This window comes from Equus quagga, chromosome 15 (assembly GCF_021613505.1).
Source record: "Equus quagga isolate Etosha38 chromosome 15, UCLA_HA_Equagga_1.0, whole genome shotgun sequence".
Lineage (NCBI taxonomy): Eukaryota > Metazoa > Chordata > Mammalia > Perissodactyla > Equidae > Equus > Equus quagga.
Window position 1 is genome coordinate 66,684,109 of NC_060281.1, and position 18,384 is coordinate 66,702,492.

An 18,384-nucleotide genomic window follows, 5' to 3' on the forward strand; every position below is an offset into this window, starting at 1 on the left:
GGAGGTGGAGGTGGAGGTGGAGAAGGTGAAGGTGGAGGTGGAGGTGGACGTAGAGGTGGAGGAGGTGGAGGTGGAGGTGGGGATGGAGGAGGAGGAGACGGAGAAGAAGAAGAAGAAGAATACTCAGTATGTTGACTAACAAGAAAACAGGCCCCAGGGGGCAGATTCTTCCAGGCACCTGACTAGACTGGTCTCACAGACCCTGTAAGGTCCTCATCAAATGCCTCTTTGACATCAAGGGACAAGGTGGCACTTGCATGACTGATCTAGAAATTTTCACCAAGACGTAAACTTACTATTTCTGTTGGTGTTTTCCGGTGGAACCTCACAAAACTACCAGAGAGAAAAAGAATCCACTTTTCAAGTTCATCTTGAGATAGTGGCATAAATACTTTTAAAATCAAGTTTAGACCCAAAAGTGGAAGTAACAGGAGTAGAGCAAAAAATCCACTTTTAAATTGCTATAGGGTCAAGTAGGTGCCAATGGCTATTTCTCATAAATGATCAAAAGATATAGTCATATTCGTGAAAAAGTCCAAAAATGCGCACCTATTTGTCATGTAGCCTGAATATCAGATCAGTGCATGAAACGACTAAACTAGCTGGTGAATGGTGAACACAGAATTCACAACTCTGTGCTCATTACCTGAATGTGTGCGGAAGGGCACCGTGTGGCCCTTAAGGTGATGTGCAGTCCGTGGTATTGTATGTGGTCTGCTGATCCACTTTGACCTTCATCCTCAAGTCAGGTTTATATTTTGGGAAACAAGCCACAGGGGATGCACTCCTACCAGGGGAGAGACGATCTATGGGGAGGAGAGGGAGGTGGCCCTGTACTCTGCCTGGTTGATGGGAAGATCTGGGAGGGGAGCATCCAGCCATCACAGGGCAGCTGAACGGAAGCTGGTACATAGGCATGACTCTGGGTTTGGTTTTGCTTGTGTTCATAGCACTATATTTTGCATTTAACCATTAGAAGCCCCTGAGACTTCTAAAATTCTTGACTATCCTCCTCAATTCACCACACAGCAGGGATGCAACCCCTTTTAAAATGCCCTTAAAATAGTGAGCCTTAAAGAAAAGAAGAGTTTCAACAATCTCTACTAGCTAAAAAAGATATTGACTTTAATAAAAAAAAACGGCTAATAGCAACCACTTGAAATTAGAAATTGAAGTTCAGAGCCCTAAAATATTCCTTTTGTTTAATTATAATTTCACCGGAAAGCTGAAGAAAATTTTATTGGAATGCATTGGAGGCTAAGAGCATCTCCTCCTTGGCCAGCCCTGAGTCTGAAACATCGGCTCAGAAATGTCTATAAGAAGGACATCAAAGCATCGTCAAAAACAGATCAGCACGGAATTTTAACTTTAAAGTTAATATAAGTGTTTGACAATAACATATTCACTACAATTCTACATAAATTTGATTCATGAAGGTCAGACAGAATAGAGTTTTTAGTCTTGCCACTATTTTCATCAGAAATATGCTCTGCAATTAGAAATACTTAAGAACAAAACGCTCCTTACAAGAAAATTCCTTTTGATAAAAACATAAATTAATTAATTAAACGGGTATCTCAACTTTATAAACAGAATGAATTGACTCTTTGTGGAAACTTCTGGATTTATCTGCTGGTCTTTACATATCTCTGAGCACTATTTCTCCAAAATCCATTGAAACCCTGGAAAAATAACTAAGTGTCAAGTCCTAGATTTTTAAAAAATGTAATAAATGATACTTTAAGATCTTATCCGAGCAAATCAAGAAAATAGAGTTACAGCTTAAAAGAAATCTGGAACTGGGTTATTTTTAATAATTGTAATAAAAGAAATCTGGAAAAGCCAATTGGCTTATATTGATTTTGAAAAACATTTTCTATATTAAAGTGTTCTAAATACAAATTAGCTTTTTTTGCTCAATATTTATTGTTGTTTCACTTGCTTTGAAATAACATGAGTCAAAGTCCTTGTATATCACTTGCCTTGCAAGATTAGCTCATCGATACATAAAATGAAAAAGAAGACAGGGGTGGGGGGGGTTGGGGGGGGGGGCCGGCAGTGAGGGAAGAGTCTCCATTTTTAACATCTCTGAGAAACCACTACTTAATGTGGTCCATTACCAGGTAAAAAAGCCAGTGTCCTGTTGGATAGATCCCTAGACATATGTGTGACATTGTAACAGACCCAAATGCTAATTTATGCCTTTTTATAATGGAATAACAGACAGCAACAACAAAAAAGATTTCCTATTCTTTGATTACTATAACTTTCAGAAATTAAACTTTCTTCAAGTGGAAACCACAATATGTATTATTTTTGAAGTATATGCATAAGTTCATGCTCCCCAGGTGGTAAAAATACTAATTTTTATTTTGAAATTACAACTTCTGATGATGGCTTCGTTAAAAGTTCTTTTAAAATAGTAATAAATCACGTAAAAGAAATCACGGCCCATGAATGTAAAGCTCTCAAAATACACCTACATTACAAAACACACAGAAACTTGGCCCTTTTCACGGGAAAACGAGTCTTCTTTTCTCCCTCTACTCTTTTCCCTTAGAAATCTGTTTTTAAGCAAGGAAAGAAAACAAAAGTTCCAAAAAATCAGGAGGGGCTAGAGCCTTGTCACTCAACTCCTGCCAGTGAACCAGACAAAAAGATTTTTCAAGAAAAGAAGATACCCATCAATGAGATGAGGAGGAAATCTGAGTTGGGATGCAGTTCTGCTGGATCCAACGTGGAGCAGGCCGTAAAGATGAAATTGAAACCATCCATGACCCCAGGCAAAATCAAGCGGGGAGGGTACATGCCGAATCTGGTCCGGAGCTCAAGAAATAGGAATGCCAACGGGAAAGTTCCCGGGAAGATTTATTTTTAACAGTTAAATCTATGGAGTAAATAACTCGGAATTATTGCTGATTTTATTTCAAAGCTTCCCCTACCATTCTCTGCCTTACGAGTCAATGAATTAGAAGCAATACTTTTGATTATTCCAAACATGCGAGCCCCAGGTCATGAAAGAGGTGAACTCAGGATCTGGGCTCTGGAATTGATGAGTTTTCCATCCTTAGAGATATTTTTAAAATTTTCAATTCCCAGGGATCTCATATAGGGGAAAAAAACGCAAAGAACATTTGCAGTTCCATCAAGAAATCTCTGAGGAAAGCCAGTCTTAACAGAAGTTATTAAGGATGATTAGCTTCCTAGGATGTGATCAGTCCCTAGAGTTTCTCTTTCAGGGCATTTGCAGGAGGCCCGGCATAGGAACTAGGGAGTCTGAAGATGAAAACGACGAGATGAATGTTTTCAAGTTTCCATTATGGTAGGAACTGTAATAAAAGATGTGGTCTGTGTGGCTGCTGCTGCTGCCAACGTGACGTTCAGAGACCACCAGAAACAAAGCAGGGGGCCATGCAGGACGAAGGAGAAGGAACGAGGGGTCAGAGGGCAGCATGCATGTACTACAGACGTCAGCAATTAGTCGAGAGGCAGCTGGTTCAGGTTAGGCCGGCACCAACACCTAGGCTGGCTTTTGGAGCTCACCTGTGCCACGAACCGTGCGTGTGACAGCCAGTGAAATCTGTCTCGCTTTCTGTATTTTAATTTCCAAAAGAATTTTGATGAGTATCTGTACACACTGAAAGTAAAATTATACTTTACGTATTGCCTAACACAATGGCTTCAAGAAAGTTATTTTTCTTTGATAAGTGCCAAGGCAAGGTAGATAAATCAGGCCCCAGAAGGTGGTGACTCAAAGTTTCCAAATTTAAAAAAAAGTCACTAAAAGTAACACCACCACGAAGCTCAGCTCAGTGCTAGCCTCAGCAAAGGGCACCGAGGGGCCACGTGGGCCATCATCCTGCTCTCTTGAATCCGACAACCATGTCAAGCAATATTTACTCAAACTCAAGATTTTTAAAAATAGTTCATGAATAAACATTCAAATTTAGATAAAGTCCTCTTATCAGAGGACTTAGAAAGAGTGTGTGAGCGATGCAGTTAAATTGTTCATAGGCCTGTGGGATTTTGAACCCAATGGAAACATAGCAAACCATAATCATTGCTTCTGCAGAGAGAAAAGCCTTCAATTAAGATACAGACCTAATTTGCTTTTAACATTTTTGGTGAAACATTTGCACTGTCTGGTGAAAGTCTGGTGAATCTGGAGAAAGCATTCTAAACTTGGGCTACAACTAGAAGTGCCCAGATTTGCATTCAGAATGTCTGTTACATACTGTTGTAAGAAACCAAAATTCTATGTAGACAACTTTCACATGTCCACAATGCATGTATCACAGTTAGACATGTATAGCGAATCAAATTCCTAAAAATTCCAAATTGAGGTTATAATATCACAAACCAAGAGCAATGTTATCCCAAAACATGACCAATGTGGAACTTGCGTGATAAATGTTAACAACAGAGCAGCAGACCAGGTGAGGAGCCCACTGGGACCATGCGCTTTACAAAGAAGGTACGACACCAGATGAAGCCTGATATAAATCACAACACTCAAAAAATACCGACCGAGCCTAAACAAGGGCATTTCAAATTAAAAGAGGTAAAATGAAACCATCTTTATTGAAATCCAATCAAACTAATTTGTGTAGTCAGCCAGAGATAGATAGAGGATCGTAAATGCCTCCTCCAACATAATGTCTCTAAAGGGGCGCCCGAGCTCTTTCAGAGGGCTGAAATTAACCATGGTACCCACAATAAACCCTTCCTCGGCCCATTCGGTTGATACGCCTCCCACTACCAGAAACTGTATGAGCGTGCATTTTAGCAGTCTTGAACCAGGTCACTCCCCACTTGTGTGTGTGTGCAGTCCGATACAGCAGCCACCAGCTGCACGAGGCTATCGAGCGCTTGAAACGGAGCTGGTCTGAACTGAGATGTGCCCCAAGTGTAAAATGCACACTGGATCTCAAAGCCTTAGTACAAAAAATGTGAAATGCTCATTAGTAATGTTTATATTGATTACACGTGGAAAACAGATTTTTCGATACAGTGGGTGTGCAGTAGTGAAGCTGGCCTTGGCCAAGGAGCTGTCTGCTTTACCTGCAGCTTCTCGGAAATACTCTATGTGATACCTGAGACGTGTATTTGTTTAGGGTGGGGCCAGCCACAACGATAGTCTTAGGTGGGGGCCGGTGACCAACTAGGTGATCTAAGATGGAAACTTTGGGTCCAGTGCTGTCAGTTGACCTGGAGACTGAGTTCAATCATGGGGACAATCAACTAATCAATCAAGCCCACATAATGAAGCTCCAATAAAAACTTTGGACATCAAACTCAGGTGAGCCTCCCTGATTGGCACTACTCCACGCACACTGTCAGAGATCAGTAACCAGAGGGTAAAATGTCTTGGTTCCATGTAGAGAAGGTAATGGACGCTCGGCCCTGTGCATCTCTTCCTTTGGCTGATTTTGGCCTTTACCCTTTCCCAGCAGTAACCTTCACCACGAGTATAATAACCCCCGGTGACTTCTGTGGGTCCTTCAAGCAAATCATCAGACTCCAGGGCAGTTTGGGAACTCCCTGAACTTGCAGCTGGTGCCAGAAGTGAGGGCAGTCCTGGGGACAGAACCCTCCAAATCTGCACTTTGGCTAACTCCAGGCAGTGGGTTAAACAAAAAATCTTATTAAAACTAATTTTTCTTTTTTCCACTTACTTTTTTAAATGTGGCTACCAGAAAATTTCCAATTCCACACACGGCTCCCCTTTGCAGGTTGCATTATATTTCTACGAACAGCACTGGGATCGAGGATGTGCCTCTGATTACGTGTCTCCTCATTTAAACGAAGTTTGAGGAGACACAAGTTTCAGACCAGATTTTACGCTCAAAACTACATTTATCTACAAAAACGCTACATAATATATATTCCTTCTTTTGAAATCACAAAAGTAATAAGAAGCAAATGCCATAAATCTTTCTAATCTGAGATTACTGAAGTTTGGTTCTGATTTGACAATAATTAGGTAGGATTAACCAGACTACGACCTGAGCCAAGTCTGCTCCTAAAATAAAGACTACGACATTGAATACAAAGGCCAGCAACTCGATGATGAAGAGCACGACTTACTCTAAAACTGAATTGCTGTTCCGAAGACATCAATAGTCTCTCTGCAAAAATCCGTCTAAAATGATGATCTAAATATGGCTGAGGAATAAACCTTTATATATTTATACATCGTTTTTCTTTGTAAAAACTAACCAAATAAAGGTATTACGCTGAACTTCATCGAAAAATCACCCACCAAAAAGTGTACAAAAAGCTGTGTTAAAAAGTAGGTTCACATTGGAATTTAATAACTAACTCCTACTACTTTAAACTATCCAAGCAAATTCATCCCTTCTTTTATTAGCTTTTGTTACAGGGCTCTCACATCACCATCCAAGACCAAACAATTTTTGCTGCCTTCTCCATTGTTTTGTCAAATGCTTTGTTATTATATTTGGAAGTGTCTTTTTGAAAACAAAGGCTGCTAACCTAGGATGGGGGTCGTCTTGGGTGGCTGACCACCGAGTGACGGCAAATGGCCAGCTCACTTCTGAGAGGTAAGATGCTCCCTCTTTCAGCACATGGCTAAGATATTATTACCATTTCTGCGAAGCCTGCCCCAAATGTAATTCATCTGTGCATTTGGTAGTTTTCTCATCATTACACCTAAAAGTTAAACTCATCTAAGAGCAATCATTTTCATGCTTCAGTGATCACCTCGCCACTGATGACCCCTCGATCTGTCTCTGCAACTGAGCGCTCTTCCAAGGACAGCCGCACACTGTGAGCTACGTTCTGGATATTTACCCTGAGTCCAATATTTGTCTCTAAGTCATTGAGTTTGGAACTCAAAGATTCCATCCTCTCCCTTTCTGCACCCAAATGCCTTCAAAATATATTGAAAAAGGAAATTTAAATCATGTTAATATTCTTGAGTCCTTCTTTATTTCTTCCTTACACGCTGTGGTCTTTCCACACAAAAGTTATCCACGCCATGGTGCTTGTGTTAAGAAAAGTCTTCATGAAGGTGCATTTACAGGTAAAATGGCATATATTTGCAGGTGAAATGGCATGATGGCTATGAGTTTTAAAAATATCCCATGGCCAGCTCAATGGCCTAGTGGTTAAAGCTCAGAGTGCTCTGCTTCGGCAGCCCAGGTTAGGGTCCTGGGCATGGAACCACACCACTCACCTGTCAGTGACTGTGCTGTGGCAGCAGCTCACATATGAAAAAAGAAAAATCAAGAGGAAGATGTTAGCTCAGAGCAAATCTTCCCCAGAGAAAAAAAACTCCAGGAAAACAAAAAGCATGTGTGTGTGTATGTAGGAGTGGAGGAAAATGAGTATAGATTAAGTAAGAATTGAAGAATGGTAAGTGGTGGGTATCGAGGGGTTCAGGCTACTATTCTTGCTCCTTTTCTATAAGCTTGGAAGTTTCTATAATGAAAGAGCTAAAGACAGATCCATTCCGGGTCAGTTCAATTTGACTAGTATTTATTGAACACAAGGTAGTATGTTATCCTCTGGGGACCCACTAGAGAACCATACTTTGCCCCTGTCCTCAGGAGCTCATGACTATATGGGGAGAAAAGTTACACACAAAGGGCTTATAACCATCAGGGACAAGCTCTAAGTGCGGCAGATTATTAAAATGGACATAAGTCCCTCCTCTCTCCGCATCCGTGCCCTTGCAAGGCCCCCGTGAAGAGCCCCCCATAAGGAGGTGGAGACTCGATCTCCACTCCTTGACTTGCTCTGGCCAACAGGACAGTAGCAAACACCACACAGCAGAAGCCTAAAGACTGCTGGTGCACCGGCACGGGCTCTCCTGCCCTGAGCCTCAAAGAGGAGGACAGACCGCACGGAGAGAGGCCTCAGCTGCCCAGCTGTCTCAGCCCCAGGCACTAGCAAGGCCACGCCGGACCACGCAGCCTGACTGAGCTGAGCCGGCCAGAAATGCCCAGACAACACAAAGAATAAACAATACATATGTGTTTTAAGGCACTATATTTAGTACGATTTGTTATGTGGTAAAAAATAACTGATCCAGTGAGTGAACACATCTATACCAATCTTGGAGGATCATACGATTTAGGGACAAGGGGACATTTAAGATGGAGAAGTTTGGGGAAAGGGCAGTCAGTTCATAGAGAAGGAACACGCTTCAACTGGTGAAAGCTTTCTTTCGTGTCTGGCTGGAGGGCAGACAGCTGCATTCTCGGAGCTACTGTCCATTCGATCTGTTTCAATACGCGGTGTTGACAGAGCTGTATAAAGAAAATCCCGCCTCTGGCTGATGGGGAGGTGGAAAGGGGAGGAGCATTTCAACAGCCTTTTCAGGTCATTATAGGTACTATTCTTGGATACTACACCAAAAGTCAACAAACGGTAATTTCTTAAAGCTTAGTTGTGATGTGGAGCCTGCAATTGCTTCACACTTGGTTGCGTTACAGTCCGTTGGTCTCCCTGGCACTTTGAGTGGATCTTCCGTCTACGTGTGATTCTGTAATGCCACGTATTCGTCATTTTAAAAACACTGGTTTACTGAGTGATGCAGATCTTCCAACTGTTGAAACATTTCATCACACAACATCCCCCCCAAATCAAGTTTGTTCATATGAACACTGATGTCATCAGGAAGGCCGTGATGTACCTCATGGCGGCTTTCCAAAATTTTAAGTTTTACCCAACAAGTCAAATGTTATCATTGGCAATAAATACTGCCAGTTGTTTTTCTTGAAGCGGCTGGCTCAATTCACTCATTTTTAAGAAAATGACTGCCTAATGCCCAAGTCTGAATGACTGTAGTTTGTCTGCCATTCTTTCAGATAAAAATCGTGTTAAAAGTAGCGAGTTCAGGTTGCAGACAACCACACAAAGGCCTTTTCTCAAAATAACCATCATTCTTCACTCCGAATGCAGCAGAGAGCTTAATGCAAACTTCCTGCTTCATTACACAGAACATTAAAAACACACGTATTCTAAGGTTAATATTTAATAAAATTAATAATTTGTATTGCTTCACCAAAAAGATTCTTAAGTGATGTTTTTAAAACTACAAATGGGTGGCAGTGAAAAACCAATGAGGACCAGCGCAGACTGATGCCACTGCCTCCATAAGCATTAAAGTGTCAGCAGTTTTAGCCATCATGCTTTTCAAATGGTGAAAAAGGCAGAAAACATCTTAGCATCATTATGAAAACAGGTTTGACTTTGTGGCAGCCCTGAGAGAGTGCCAGGGCCCCCTAGGGGTCCACAGACCCCACTCCGAACGACTGGTTCAGACAACTGCTTTGAGAAGGCAAGCTCCGGACCAGTGACTCTTCAGGATCATGTGTACACGGTATCCTGAAGTTTGGTAAAGGACCACCAGTCCCACAGATGGCTGCATTCTGCCCTGGTCCCAACGCGGCAGCTTCCAGGCACTACATTTTACAAATTGAAATTCTCTAACAAATGTGCATAGCCTGTAAAATACCAACTGGAATAATGCCTACAAATGATAGGGCAGAAGCGCTGCGCACGACGGATGAGCTGGCAAAGCACAGAGGCCAGCGATGCTGGTGACAGGCTCACTGCAGTCTCACCACAAGAGACAGTGGCCTCGGGCTTAGAGTCCACCAGAAGAACGTGACCTTGCGTGGGGCTTTTTCTTTAGTTTCGCAGGCACCAGCTCCGCCATGCTTTCACATAACCCCCACTGAGAACTCAAGACTCCCCCCAGTTCATTTCACCCACCCCTTCAGTCATAATGAATACAAAAGTCAATAATCAACTAATTTTTAGAGCTACAAAGTCTTCTACTCTTTAAAGCTCTTCAAATAAACAGTCCAACCTGGGAAATGCCATCCACCACCTGAGAGATCGTTAAGCTCAACGTATGTGAGTATGCTGCAACATTCATAGTGCAGCCTGTGAATCACCCAATCTGAGCACGTAAAAAGAAAACAGACTAAACATTAAAAGATTTGACCATTGGGCTATTTTTGCTATTCAGTAACAACAACAAAAAAAAAAAAAATCAGTGAAGTTTTAAGACTATCCACACAAACAAAAAACATCAATACATGGGATCCATAATACTACAATGGCTCCAATAGGCAGTGTTGACGGGAACACTGTCAGTTCCAATAAAATGGCCTTTCAACTCTCCGATTCTGCAACTTCCCCAGCACAACCCAAATAACAACACAAAATAAACACATACCCACTGCCTTTGCGCCATTTCCTCCATTGACTTTGTGAAAGCGACAGCAAATCTAGTAAAATGAGCAAAAATAATGAAAACAATTAGGGCAGAATTCAATTAACATAACTATGACACAGCTCTTTGGAACAAATTGTGAAAGACAAGGTAAGAAGCTGAATTTAAAGTGCAATCAGTCTTTGTTACTCTTGGTTATTGGCCATTAGGTTTAATCTCCACTCACATCAAAGTTGTGCATGCAAGAAATAAACAAATGAAGCTCCAACTTCCTGTTCCTCCCAAGCCAGGTCAGAGAAGCAGAGATAAAGCTGGAACGCCAGATGCAGGAGAGAAGCAAGGAATTTAGATAATCTACTCTGAATATCCAAGGGCAGGCCAAGGGCAGGCTACCTAGTCCACTGGCTTCACCAAAGGAAGACTCTGCTAAGGTATTCAAGACTTACTAATGGCCCGTGGTTAATGAGAGCTAAGGTCTACATTTATTAGAAACGGCTGTTTCCACAAGTAGGGCCAGGGACACATGGGATGAACCAGGAACATCTTTATGGCGCCAGAAAGTAAGAAAATGCTCAAAAAATGGTGAGGGCACATCAAAAGGACAGAGGAGTCAATCCAACGCATCCCCAATGGCCACAGCTGGGACGATCTGGGCACCCAAATTAATAACCTCACTTGACATATGATTCGGTTTGTCAACACCACCTATAGTAACACTGCAGCTCAAAAACCATAAGTAATTACCTATATTCAACCATTTTTGACCTACAAAACAGCAATTTCACATGCTTTGACCTATCATGTGCTATATATTTCCTAATTGTGAAAGTATTTGTGAGGCAATTCATATCATACAGACTCTCTTTTGCTCATTTGCTTAGCAATATTAAGTTTTTCTAATATGTACCTGGATAATCCTTCACAAAAGAATTTCTACAAATTTCAAACATTCCTTATTCAATTTTGGTATTCATAATTACCAAATGCTTATTATAATACTTATAAGTCAAAAAGCTGATGCTAAAATAAGTTCAAATACTATACCATGTAAGAAAAAGTTTTAAATAGTAAAAAAGTTCAAAAATATACCTTATGGGAAAAATATAACCATTTAAAGGTATTTGATTAAAAATGAAACACACATTATAAAGCTAGACAAGTTCAATACTTTGTTTTATAGAAAAGTGTGTCACATTGTGTTGGACAAGAAATCTATGAATCATGTCACTCTCCTGCCCATCAACTTCAATCAATAACCCCCAAAATAAAAATCAATGTGTGTTTTAATAACAATGCAATGAAGAATGCTAATGATAATACTATAAGATGAATTCATTCAATATTGTTTCTACCAAGAAGAATGATTTTCCTTCTGTAAGACACTGCATTACAAACTGCATGAATCTAAAGGTGACAAGTTTCTGGAATATGAGAACAACAACATCAAGAAAGCCTATGATGATGGATCACCTGTCAAGGTGGGCCCCAACTGTTTTAATACGTCTATTTATTGTAATACTCAATAGTGTACTCTCTGGTTTTAAAAGTTTGTATCACCACGTTTATGTCTAGGAAGACCTCAGGAAGAAGTAGGGTCTTGAAATGCAACGGCATCCCATGATAACCCTAGTTTTAAGGGCAAGACTGACAGCTACCTTACCGAAAAAAAATAGGAGAGGGAGCCTTTGGCTGCACAATAGAACCTGGAATACTGTCCTTGGCGTGGACCAGGAATGGTCCAGTTACAGAGAGACTTGATGACTTCTGGATTCCCTGACCACAGCCTCTCAGCCATGAGAGGGTTACAGAGGAGCCACAGAAAACTGATGGCTGGCCATCTATGGGGACATGGAAACAATCTAAATATCCATTGACAGACAAATGGATAAAAAAAATGTGGTACGTATATACAGTGGAATACTATTCAGCCTTAAAAAAGGTGGAAATCTTGCCATTTGCAACAACATGGATGAACCAAGAGGACATTATGCTCCCTGAAGTAAGCCAGACACAGATGGACAAATACTGTGTGCTTCCACCCACACAAGAATCTAAAACAGTCAAGCCCATAGACCAGAGAGTAGAATGGTGGTTACCAGGGGCTCAGGGGAGGGGGAAACAGGGAGGCAGTAGTCAAGGGGCACAAAGTTTCAGTTGTACAAGATGAGTCAGTCCTAGAGCTTTCTTGTGCAGCATAGAGCCTTGGTTAACAACACTGCAATGCAGACTTAACAATTTGCTAAGAGAGCAGATTTTATGTTAAATGTTCTTATCACAAAAATTAAAATAAAATAATAATAATAAAGAGGGCGGGAGGAAACTCTTGGAGGTGATGGATATGTTTATGGTACAGACTGTGGTGACGGTTTCACGGGGGTACACTTATCTCCAAACTCATCAAGTTGTATATGCACAGCTGTTTGTATGTCAATCACACCTCAATAAAGTGGTTTTTTTTCAAAATAGAATTAATAAAGCACTGTGTCCACTTAAAATTGACCACCTGTTTTTTGGTTGTTATTTTTTACAAGGATTCAAAGATTTACAAGAGTTGAAAGGATGCTTCAATAGTCCTTGTTGGGCTCTGGGTAAACTTTGAGCTCAGGGTGGTCCTGTGGCAGGTGAGGCATTCTCCACATCAGCAGCAGCAGCAGTGGGTGCTGGGAGGGACAGACCACGTCCAACCATCTCAGCCTTTCTGTGGAATCTCTCAGACAGCCTGTCAATCACTGCATACTGATTGACAGAAGAGTTCTTTGCTTTGGGTACACGTGTATATTTAATTTTTCTTTTGATTTCATTAGCTCTTTTTTTTTCCACAATTTTTATGCGAACATAGAGGATTTGTACACTTTTATCATTACTTGTTAACTATCATCATTGTATTTGTTATACAGAGAAAACTGGGTTTTCTCTTTTTCCCATCGAGCCTTCCAGTTCACTGCAGACCGCTGTACAAATATCACCATTTTCTAAGTTGTCTTAACATGAAAAAGATTGGGAAGTACAGCTCCGGAACTGATTCCCACCCAGGGGCCAAGACCACTCCCATCCCGGGGGCCAGAAACATGTGGAGGTGTGTTAGGTTGTTGTGGCACCTGGCAGGTGCTGTTGACACGTAGTGTCCAGGGTCAGGGATGTGCGGGACAGCCCCCCTCAACGAATAACTGTCCTGCCCCAAATGCTCCTAGGGACCCCACAGAGAAATCCAGTTTGTTGCCCTTCTCACAATGGTTTTTATACAGCTCAGAAATCTGTACAGACATGAACCAAGTCAAAAACACTCTACTCGGGCAAATCTGATGCAAAGTCAATCCTAATCTGGGTGCTAATAAAACTCCAGTTGATCTGTATTATTATCTCTTGAAAAGTCACAATTCTATATCCTCTACCGTGCAGAACATTCTAAGAATGTTCGTCCAATATTAACTGTAGTCAAAGAATTATTGAAGGGCAATAACTTGCTTAAAACTTCGTTTCAGCGAACTCCATGCAAAAGGGTTAAGTTAAATGTTTAACTCCTGTGAAATCCTCTCAAGTATTTACCTGGCTTCTTCAAGGACTTTCCCCATCACTTTGTTTTTTTCTCCCTGGTTCACGTCTTCATTTAAATCAGTTCCACCAAAGATGACCCCAAAAGGAATTCCATGACCTGCAAATGGTTAGAATAGTTAATGAAGCAGTTTAGTTTTGCAAACACCTCTTGCCTACCCATCCCAAAGCAATGATATTAAAAACGGAAGTTCCCAGAACACAGGGACCGTGTTTTGTTGCTAGTTTAATTGTATCCAACTCTCCTGAAAAGTAGAATAGGGATCATGATTATAAATACGACATGGGAGCTAATCAGATGAGACACTGCCCACCACTGTCAGGACTATTTTATATCAATTTGCCTTAAATTTTAACAAATTGAAAATATTATTAGCCACCATCTATCAAAGCCAAGCTTCTCGTTCCTAGGAAATGGGCTAATCTGGAACTAATAGGGTTTATGACATAAAAAGAGTACTTCAAATTTAGTTCTGCTGTTGATCATAATAACAGGCTCCGTGATAGCGAGGGACGGGGAGGCAGACGCAGGCGGCTCAGACCCCACAGCTCTATCTGCGAGGAACATGCACTGGAGAGGAATGATAAGTCATGGAGGGCGCAACTAGAGTGGAACCAAAACTATTCGAGATGCTGCGTGTGTAAAATGTGAAAGGATTCGCCACAGAGCAGGTTTATTCTGGGAGACATGGGAGGCACGAGTGTGCATGGATCAAGGGAAATGATGTGCTCATCCAAAAGCAACTCCCCAGAAGGACTTCCAAAGGTCAACTAAAAATTTCAAAAGAGACGATGGGCAGCAAACCACCAAACGGACAGATGTAACTTGAGTTCATCCTGGGACTTCTCCAACAAGCCATCTCTACTGAGATTCAATATTTGAGTGAAAAGATACTGATCTTTCCTTTTACTGGCCTTAGAATTTTTTTGGCATGCAACTGCTTTGTCATGCAAAGGAACAGATTCACCCCAAGAACCCCCAACAGAGACACAGCCCTGCCAACATTCTGATTTTAGTCCAGTATGGTCCATTTCAGCTTTCTGACCTTCAGAATTACAGGATAATAAAGGCTTGTTGTTTTAAGCCACTAGGTTTGTGGTAAGTTGTCACAGCAGCAAGAGGAAACTCATACACCATCCCCTTGCCACAAAGGAATGTTTCTCCTAATAAAAACTGCTCCTGAAGGAGGCTAAAGAAAATAGCAGCGAAAGTCTTTTTCAGTGAAATTACCAAAGAGAGAGAAATAGATTCCTGAAAGATATACATTGAGTATCAAAGAAGCCACCTAAAAGTTATGAGAACACCCAATAATTAAGATGACCAGCCCTTCTAGTTCATTAAGCCAATCAGCAATAACTCAAACATATCACATCATATTTTGGGGGAAAAACACAGACTTTGACACCAGACAGCCCTGGGTTAGAATCCTGGTTCTCCACTTGGCAAATCTGTGACTTTCAACAAGTTACTCAGCTTCTCTGAACCTCAGTCATCTCATCTGTGAAACGGAGACATAAGAGTTAGCTGACTCCCTTGTAAATTAAAAGACACACTACATACGACACACCTGGTGCAGAGTGGACGCTATAAGCGATAGCTAGTGTCACTGTACTTGACACTGAAGAAGTTTTTAACTATGTAAATCCAGAAATTCTCTGAATTAAATTAGCAATTAGAAGAATGGAATGTGGGCTATTTCGTTTACTTTTCCATTTTTTTCAATGCTCATACTATTGTTAAGAAAACAAAGCTTTCAATAAGTAGCATGTTAGTCTTAATAGCAATGCATCCATAATAAGACTGAAAAATTCTAAAAGTCATCTGCTATTAAAATGTGTTTACTGACTCCTATTGACCCTTCAAAACCTTACTCAGGCATCCTCTCCTTTCTGAAGCCTTCTCCAAGTCTCTCAGAAGTAAATCCCACCCCCACACCTACTGCCATGCCATGTATCTTGAGGCATTAGGATTTATTTGTAGACCGGGAGATCCTTGAGAATAGGAACCATATCTTATTAATTTTTGTACTCCTTGCTCCCAATACGATGCCTGATAAAAGTTAAGTCCGCAAACAGCATTTGTTGCAATGAACTGAGCCTAAGAAGTAGCACACAATCTGTTTCCCAAGTGCATTTACTCAGAGCCACCCAAGTGACTGGTACCATTTCATAAATCAGTGCTTATGCTAAAAAAAGTGTCACTCCTAGTAGTCTGCTGAGAAAAATATCGTAGTTTCCAGAACCTGGCTTCTTAATCAGCCACTTGACGCTGCTTGCTTCCTTACTAGGGTCAGGCATAAAGGAGATGCTTGAGAAGAAACAGGAAGAGCTTCATCAAAACACTTCTCCTCCAGTTTTCTGCCAAGGTCAGATTAACTGGCCAGTTTTCTCTGGATGCCACTGAGGGTGCATGAAGGAGAGCCCAGGAGGCACAGAGCATCAGAGCAGCTTCTGCTCCATCTCAGATAAGGAAAGCAGTGACGGTCTGTTCCCAGACACTTGCAAGACTGAAGGGCGGGCATGTCAAAATCTTACAGACACGTCCAAGGTGGGGAACAAAGACAGGGTGTTGTTTCCAAGTTCACATGGTAATTGGTCCATTATTCACTCAGTAAATACCGCTTTTAAAAAGAAAAGAAAACTTCTGTTTGTCCACGTTGTTATGGTTTTATTTAGATATATTTAATATGCACAGCCATATAAATGTGGCTACTTATTATTTAACAGAATGTATCAAGAGCCTTAAACATGCAGGTACCTTTTGATCCTGCACTGCCACTTCTAGAAAATCCTAAAGGAAACGGGCTCCAGAGTTTTCTGCAGAAGTCTATTCATCACAACAGTAATGATGTACATTACATTTTATCAACAATCATGTAATTACAACAATCATGTAATTGAGGGGAAAAAATGGAAATAAGATGTGACCATTCATAATCATGTTGTATAACACCAGTCAGTGACAAGGGAAATGTTCTTAACACAGTAGTAGGTAAAAACAGGCTACTAAACTATAACATGATTGCAATTTTTTTTTTTTTTGAGGAAGATTAGCCCTGAGCTAACATCTCTGCCTATCTTCCTCTATTTTATATGTGGGATGCCGCCACAGCGTGACTTGATAAGTCACGTGTAGGTCCACACCTGGGATCCGAACTGGCAAACCCCGGGCCACCAGCGTGGAGCATGCAAACTTAACCACTGAGCCCCAGGGCCACCCCATGACTGCAATTTTTAAACACACACACACAAAGTACAGAGAGAGCGAGAACGGGAGTGAGACACAGCAGCATCTCGGCATTTAAAGTGCTTAGCATGTGGGAAACAGTCAATTAATACTTTTAAAAGAAGTTGCAAGTTCATATTATAAGAGTGTATCTTCTTTGCAAATCTAGTTTTAAACAAAAATACAAAATAAATAAAACCAAACACACGCACACACAAACAAGTGGTCATCTCTGGGTAGTGAAATTTCAGGTGCCATATTTTCTTCTTTGTATTTTTATGAAGTTTCCAAGCCATCTACTTATGTAATAAAAAAAAAAATCAACAAATGCTTATATATTTAAAAACACAGTTTAATCAATGGAGGACTGTCTTAAAAATTTATGGTGCCGCCACAGAATGAAATAACGCACATCCAGTTATGAGCATAGGGCAGCTCTGTGTATGTAAGCAGTCCAGAGGAGCTCCAAGATACACTGTCCAGGGGAAACCATGAGGTGCAGAGCATTCTCTACTATGGACGACAGTCCTGATGCTTTTTATGTTATGCTACTCAGACAGAGTACCACTTTCAAAGAGACCATCCTTAGGAATAAAGGATGTTAATTTCCATAAAGACAACAATTAGGAATAAACAAATAAAGTTTACATTTGCTAAGGTAGTGCTGCTTCACCTAGCCATATTTGTCAGATTGAACAATAAATTCATTTTGCCCCTGTGCAACAGGTTTGTTTTAGAGAGGGTTTCTTTTCTTTAAGAGAAGCAAAACTTTGGATGATTTTGTGCTTTTCCTCCATTTATTTGAAAAAGAAGCCAAGAATGGTAAAGTTGAGAAAAACTAAAGTTTGAAGGGAAAAGCAACCCAGTGATTTGACCAGAGTGAGGGGAAATAGGTCCTTGCCATCTGTTATAGAGCATGGACCCGAGCAACCTCTCTGGAGGGCAATCTGTCGGTGTCAATCAGAATGAAAAACACACCGTCCTCTGGCCACAGGTTTATCCTAAGAATTCATAACACTGACATCCTCACATAATGAAGTAAAGAAACACAATCAAAGATGCTGCAGCACTGCTTGGAATAGCTAAAAGTGAGAGAGATTTTTAATAAACAAGGTGCATCCTTACAGTGGAATATCACACAGCCATGAAAACGGATAAGGCAGATGTAGCTCGGCTGATTTGGAAAGACCGCTAAGATATGTACTGAAATATTCAGAGCAATCCCACTTGTGGGAAGACAATATACTCCACGTGTACATGTGTAAGACATTTTAAAATAAATAACAGATATAATTTTATAAACAGCAATACATCTTATTATCAAGAGAAACACCAAACTCAGTGCTTGCAGCCTTGTGACTGAAAAAGGAGTGACAACAGTCAGAGAGGACCTCTG

The 18,384-nt window shown here is 40.9% G+C and overlaps 1 protein-coding gene across 2 annotated transcripts in view; it reads right to left on the reverse strand.

The window, feature by feature from the left end:
• GLT1D1 (glycosyltransferase 1 domain containing 1) overlaps nucleotides 1-18,384 on the reverse strand; it is a 99,494-nt gene that overhangs the window by 62,394 nt on the left and 18,716 nt on the right. For both annotated transcript variants that reach the window (XM_046641258.1, XM_046641257.1), the window contains exons 3-4: nucleotides 13,757-13,862; nucleotides 10,214-10,265 (exon numbers count right to left, since the gene is read on the reverse strand). In XM_046641258.1, the coding sequence (XP_046497214.1) occupies nucleotides 10,214-10,265; nucleotides 13,757-13,862 (158 nt within the window). The remainder of the gene's footprint in view (nucleotides 1-10,213; nucleotides 10,266-13,756; nucleotides 13,863-18,384) is intronic.